This window comes from Prosopis cineraria, unplaced genomic scaffold (genome assembly GCF_029017545.1).
Source record: "Prosopis cineraria cultivar Desert tree isolate PC_DT_omini unplaced genomic scaffold, ASM2901754v1 PC594, whole genome shotgun sequence".
Taxonomy (NCBI): Eukaryota; Viridiplantae; Streptophyta; class Magnoliopsida; order Fabales; family Fabaceae; genus Prosopis; species Prosopis cineraria.
In genome coordinates this window covers 3,411-10,119 of record NW_026555919.1, presented here as the reverse complement: position 1 = coordinate 10,119, position 6,709 = coordinate 3,411, and the positions used below count along the sequence as shown (strand labels likewise).

The 6,709-nt window shown below is 35.7% G+C and overlaps 2 protein-coding genes across 2 annotated transcripts; both read right to left on the bottom strand.

Moving 5' to 3' along the window:
- Positions 1 to 967: 967 nt before the first annotated feature.
- LOC129297700 (transcription factor MYB27-like) lies at positions 968 to 1,945 on the bottom strand. Its single transcript, XM_054936054.1, has 4 exons — positions 1,831 to 1,945; positions 1,599 to 1,728; positions 1,393 to 1,490; positions 968 to 1,308 (listed from the first exon to the last, which is right to left on the bottom strand). The coding sequence occupies exons 1-4, from the start codon at positions 1,943 to 1,945 to the stop codon at positions 968 to 970; spliced, it is 684 nt and encodes a 227-aa protein (XP_054792029.1).
- A 1,598-nt stretch (positions 1,946 to 3,543) lies between these two features.
- On the bottom strand, positions 3,544 to 6,421 carry LOC129297703 (uncharacterized). The gene is made up of 4 exons (XM_054936057.1): positions 6,151 to 6,421; positions 5,936 to 6,046; positions 4,838 to 4,906; positions 3,544 to 3,843 (listed from the first exon to the last, which is right to left on the bottom strand). Exons 1-4 carry the CDS (start codon positions 6,295 to 6,297, stop codon positions 3,793 to 3,795), a joined length of 378 nt encoding a protein of 125 aa, XP_054792032.1. The 5' UTR covers positions 6,298 to 6,421; the 3' UTR covers positions 3,544 to 3,792.
- Positions 6,422 to 6,709: the final 288 nt, after the last annotated feature.

The following is a 6,709-nucleotide window of genomic DNA, read 5'->3' as shown; positions in this document are numbered from 1 at the left end:
TATTGACCAAGCCTCCGGCCAATAATGGCCATTATCTATCTATCTACTTCTATTTTAATGCCCGTCTGCATAGTTTTCTTGATCTGATTCAGTATTTATAACAATTAAATGCCCCCAACAAAAAGGGAATAATGTTCAACTTGTTGCTTAGTTGAAATGCTGGATGCCCCTTGGGTCCATTCTTTTGAAATCTTTCTTCCTGCCTTCGCTTTATCTAACAAAATATGATAATGTTTGTAACACAAAATGGCCAAAGGACTAACATTTAGTTCGGTTTGATGCTTCAACAACCTACCTAGATACACTAATAATATCATACAAAGCTTTATACATGGGACCTTTCGTTTTAGTTTGGTAAACCTACCAAACATGAGTCATGAGTTATCGTACGTTGTAGGCCGAAAAATAAAAATAAAAAATATTTTATAATTTGCTAAATAGTGAGCCAAGTAAAGGTAACTTAGAAATGAAGTCGTTTCTATGGACATAGGAATCTGTGTTCTCCACACTTTTAAGTGATAAAATGCTTGAATAATCTATTATTATTGGCTTGTTATTATTACTTATATTATATCACTCTTACCATATGTTGATAATTCGCATATAATACTTACACATAATCGAATTGATAATAATTGAACATTAAATTATAAGTTAATGTCTTCTTTACCAAAGGATCTTTTTTTAAAAAAAAAAAAAAACATTGTCATAGAACTTTTCAGTTCATCGGAACTTTCAAGGCTTCCATTTCTAGCGGTAAGTTTGTGCTGCCGCACTTGGACTCGTGCTATGTTCACTCTCAGATTTAGGATGCATGGGGAAAGATACATAGTTCACATAAATTCCAACAAGCGATTACAATAAGTGATGGAGAATGAAAACTACATTTATATTCACACAGCATGATGTAATTTTTACACTAATTAGCAAATAAACAAACATTTTGAATGGGAATTCTAGGGTCAATTCATGCACCTGAATAAGAATAAGCCCATGTTTCAGAGTCTAACCATGTAGAATAAAATTCATCGGACTGGGTGTTATTACAATGATGTCCATATTCTATTCCATTTTGTTCTTCTTGCAATTCTGCCATCCAGCCTGATACCCGAATCTCGTAAGGTGAATTTGTCATTTTCCATTCAGATGTTGGAAAAGCCTGAAAGGAATTATCCTGAGTCTCCCCAACATTTTCTTGGCATTCAAGGTTCATCTGGCTGTAATCCTTGCCAACATTAATATCATAAGTGTTCTCATCACTGAAGGCACCTTGTTCAGTGCTGTCAGCTGGTTTATATTGGAATTCATCTGAATACACAAGTGCAAGTAAGAGCAACAGCAATTAATGAGTTATAAATTTGGAAAACATGCATTAAGAATTGCACTTCTTACCTTGTTGGACTCGTGCTTTCTTTCTCAAATGAGTTCTCCAATAATTCTTGACTTCATTGTCTGTTCTTCCGGGTAAACTGCGAGCAATCTTTGACCACCTGGATTGCTCAACAAGTGAAGTTAATAAAAGTGACATGTCACTGAGGGCTCAAATCAGTAGTGCCATGTATAAAGCACAAGCAGAGAACAGGGGAAGAATTATGTACTTGTTGCCCCATTGCTGGTGAAGCTGAATAATAAGGTTCTCTTCTTCAAAACTAAAAGGGCCGTGCTTCAGATTTGGACGAAGATAGTTCATCCACCTCAACCTGCAACTCCTACCACTTCTCCTGAGCCCTGCAAAAGATCACAAACTAATATTGGACACTGCTATTTCCATATCTCACATATTTAATTTGCTGCATTAATAGATGAAGCCACGTCCAACATTATTCATACCAGCAACTTTGGCAAGGGAATCCCATCTTCGTTCTCCGAGACAAGTAACAAAGGTAGTGAGTTGCTCGTCTTCCTCTTGGAGCCAAGGCCCTTTACGCAAAATCTCTCCTCCCATGCTTTGCTTCATATTTTGATATGTAACAAATCACAATGTACGTACGTTGCAGTTACTAGGAGAGGGCTGTAAGGCATATATAGACACACACACACACACACACAGACAGTTACAGGAAGCAATGAATCAGAAGAGAGAATTGGGAAAAGGCGAAAAGGGATTGGGACTGGAAACTCTTAAGTGGCGTAAGTGGACAACGCCGGTGGATGTGTGGGCACTCCACAAACTATTGGCTAAACAAATAATTAAATTGCTGCTGACCAAAGCATGTATCTATCGTACTTTCTCCGATCTAACTAATTAATATTTTATGATTAGTTAAAATCTTAAATTTCTAAAAATGATCACATCTTTTTATTTATACTCTCATTAAATACCCTATAAAAGAGTATTGATAATAATAACTAAAATTCCAATGCTTGATTTATTTAAAAAAAAATAGATAAATTGAGAGTATAGTTGAAAAAACAAATATAAAAGTTATCCAATGTCCAATATTTTAGACTAAGTAAAGTTTTTAAATGATGCTTTATATTGTAGTTCGAAAAGGGTAAATATTAGGTCATGAACTCGTATGAGATTAGATGCACTGCACTGTTCAATACTCATGGTATCACTAATTCTGTCATTTTATGTCAGGGTTGCCCTTCGATTTTAGATATATGACTTTTGTCCTCTGCAAAACAAGATATAGATGTTTATGAAGAGAAGGTATGGAAAACGGGGGAATCGAAAGAAAAAAGTTGAATGGATAGGGATTGGGTATTGGAAGGTGGTAGACAGAACCAAAATTTGGATCTCCATCCAGATCTCTCTTTTCAGATACACTGGAAGCAACCGAGCCTGTAACTTCCGGAGTGCCGAAAAAGTGGGCTCAAATATTGCTACCCCTCTCAAAGCTTCTGATATTTTACTGTTTTCTTTGGTACCTTATTTGCGATTTGAAGCATCCCATATCTGACATTTGTATTTGATTATTTTCGTAGCATGCTGCATGTTTATAATGTTTCATAGGATATTATATTTTTGTTACATTTGAAAATAGGGCTTTGATTTTCTTCTGTATTTTCCGGAAAAAAATAACCTTTGAAGACCTCATAAAACCTTTGGTAGTTTGGTTACATTTGAAACCGCGAACATCAAAAAATTTAAAGGGTCAAGATTCCTGTTGGGAAATCAAGCTTTTCTTTCTTAACCTCCCTTTGATTTTTCCCGCCAACTTAATTGATTTTCTCAGCAGTCATCCTTGGTAAGAATGACTGCTAAATAAAATCTCTAGAATTATACAACCTGCATTGTTTTAACTAAAACCTCAATCGTCAACGTGTCGGGGAAGTTTGTCAAACGGTGGTTCTTTTTCCCCCGCACCATGTAAAACATTGTGAAGTTTATTCCAGCAATTTTCGTTCCATTTGGATGTAAAAAGCCCACCAGAAATCTCAGCTCAACGGACAAGAAAGTTAATATGGGGGCTCCATTTCATAACATGAAAGGATAGGATCAGATTTTCAACACATGCGTGCCTTTTGGTTCAAAAGAGAACATAAATGCAAGAGATTTAGTAAGGAAGAGAGAAACAACATTGTCACCACCTCAAATACCAAAGAAGACAAAGCTATATATAGATTCCATTTGGAGTACTCTGGTAAGTTTCACAAACCATGTCCCTAACCAACAAAACCATCTTGATTAGATGACTTGGATAATGGACCATCAAGTAACACAAAAAATAAAATAAAAATAGGCAAATCTACAGTGACTCATCTAGCCTACGCTTCTAATCTCTCGACGTTCAAACTGCACCTGTTTCATCTTTTCTCGTATAATATATCAATAGGACCACAACATTAGCGATCTATGAATGATTTATTCATAAGATTGACAGCATCATCCATGAACTGCAAGTAGATAAAGACCCATTTTAATCATGACAGTTAAAAAATATTCAGAATTGCGACTTATCTGGGACTGGAAGTAATCGCATTTAACATCAATAAATAAACAAGAAAATTTTAAAACGTGACATCTCAACAAGCAATAAAGCAAGATTTATAAATAAATCCCAACTGAGCAAAAATGATAGTCGAGAATCTTGATCATAAATGTATTATAGGTTCCACCAGTTTCACTCAAGTACTAATACTACATTCAAATAGATTCTGTGCATTTAATGCGGAAATCTTATACACAGCAATTGTAACAGAAGGATAGGTTTTAATTTTTCTGCCCATCGCATCCCATTCCGATATTTAAGATGATGAAAATTACTTTTCATAAAGCCACACCTTAATGGCATATAATTATTTAGAAGTTCAAACTACTAAGCATAGGTAATTTAGGCCAGACAGTAATATTAGCATTTGACCACGACAATGTTACCACATAATGTGATATGCACTAATATCAAGTCACATTTCAAAAGTACAAGAGCATATACATAAAGCTCGTATGCACCATTGCTTCGTTCCTGATTATATGCAAGTTTATCTAAAAAAGTTCAATTTCAAATCAGGACCAATGAGCTCCCACAGAAAAGGATTTAACATATTGTTCAGTCCACGTATGATACATGGGAATTAGCAATAACAGAATAGGGGTAATTAGGGGAATTAGGAAGATAAGATTAATTCCATTCACAATGACCCATTACACCCTAAAGATCTATTTATAGAGAATATACTAAATACCCAAACTACCCTTATATTCCTAATTCGCCTAATTATCCCTATTCTATTATTCCTAATTCCCATGTATCAATGTGTAAGTAATTCTTTTATCTAAGTCAAATTTCACCAATGTCAAATGCAAACTTTGTCAAGTTCAACATCAATAAAAGAGTCCATTTATATTTGTTCCTTGCATGCATGAGATATATAAAAGGATGGACTTAACCTTCCCAAGCAACTTAAGTTCCCGTCCAACTGGTTCCAAAATCTTCATGTCCAAATTGATAGGCCAGACCTGTCCAAACATGAAAGAGACCAGGAAAGTGTCAAGCAGACCATCGTGCAGACATATTCTACCTAAAATAGGCATAACCAATAATATCTCTCCCGATAGTCTAGAGCTAAATGCTTTCTGTTCTCGATGTTGTAGCTCATGAGATGAGTCATATAATATGTGGGGGCGTTTGCGGAACCATAAAAGTAAGGGCAACAGAAGACTATACAAGGAATCACATGTCCAAAGGTTGGATTCTCCAATCTCCCATAATACCAACAAAAACCAAAGGAGTGGTTTATATTATTTTCTTTTTGTTAAAAAAAAAAAATCCCTGTGGTTTATGAAACTTAAGCATATCCCACTTAGAGTATCGAAGATTTCATTAATTGGGGTTTCATCTGACAAAACCCTATGTATAAATATTTTTGAAACGTATAGCAGCCTATGTCAGTTTTTTCTAGACTTAACTAAAGAAAAATCAATGAAAGGGAGTATAAGTTGAATCTGGCAGGGCCGCGCTCGAGTAGGTTAGGTAATTCTCAGGCGATATATATACATAATATATAAGGAATAGCAATAATGGGTCACGGACTCGAGAGTCTCACACCTTCAATTCCTTCCATCTAAAACCAAAACAGTCAAAAAGAAGTGATATTTAAAAAGCCTGAACCGATGGCAGATTAACTACTATTCAAAACTAGAAAATTTTATGCAATGCGGTGCTATCCGTTACAAAGTAAACGTGAGATTAAGGAACTCCAAAGGATCATGAAATCCTGAGCCAATATAGAAGCTGGTTATCAATTAAATTGCAGGTTTCCTATTGCTTGAAACAAAAACAACTATACAAAATTCGCAAACTTGCATCAAGCATAAAATTAACCTAGATGAACGAGGCGAAAGCAACTTTAGTTAATATTAACATGACAATCCAATAAATAACACAACCCATGAGCTCAGTCTTCTCAGGTCTTTCCATGCAAGGAAGATAGAAAAGAAACAACCAATATAAAATTCAGTTCCAATTTCCAAGAAAGAAAGCAGTACCTTGACGCCAAGTAATTTGAGCGGCGTTATCTGCCCCGGTACGATACAGTCTGGACCCGCTGCTTCCACTATGGCTTCCTCGGCCAACCCACTTCCAATGGGATTGGGGTGCTGCATTATCCCGGAGAAAAAAAAAAAACAAATAAGCAAGTAAATGAACTGCTACGTGAAGGATTTGATCGGAAATGCCGCGAAAATTAGAGAGAAAGAGGAACCTTCATAACGGAGATGGCATAATCGGTATGAGGGGTTTGGGAAAGACGGAGAATCGGAGAATGATGAATTTTGGGAATAGGTTTTTCCGATGATGCTCTCCACGGAGCATCCTTCTGAAGCAAAGCAGCTCCTCGTTTCTTCGACATTTTCCCTGACCACTCTGATTTTATCCTCTGTATGCGCCCTCCGGCTCCTGCCCTTCGAGAGAATGGAGACGCCAATATAAGTATAGAGACTCAGACTGCACACAGGATAGGCATTCTCTCCTCTTGAACACACAAAAATTATTAATATTAATTTTTTTTTATTTCTGTTCATGAACCATCGATAATGAGAAAAAGCACGAGTAACGCGCAACTCACTTGTTTTAAGGTTTGATGCACTTAACTTCTCTCTTTGGGTTTGAATTCAAACCATTCACTGTCAGGGCTGAGCAAAATTGACTCAAAATTAAAAATTGAATTTTATTTTATTTTATTTATTTAATTTTTCGGTTCGATTCAATTTTTTCATAAGAAAAATTTTATTTGATAGGTTCGATTCAGTTTAAAAATTTTA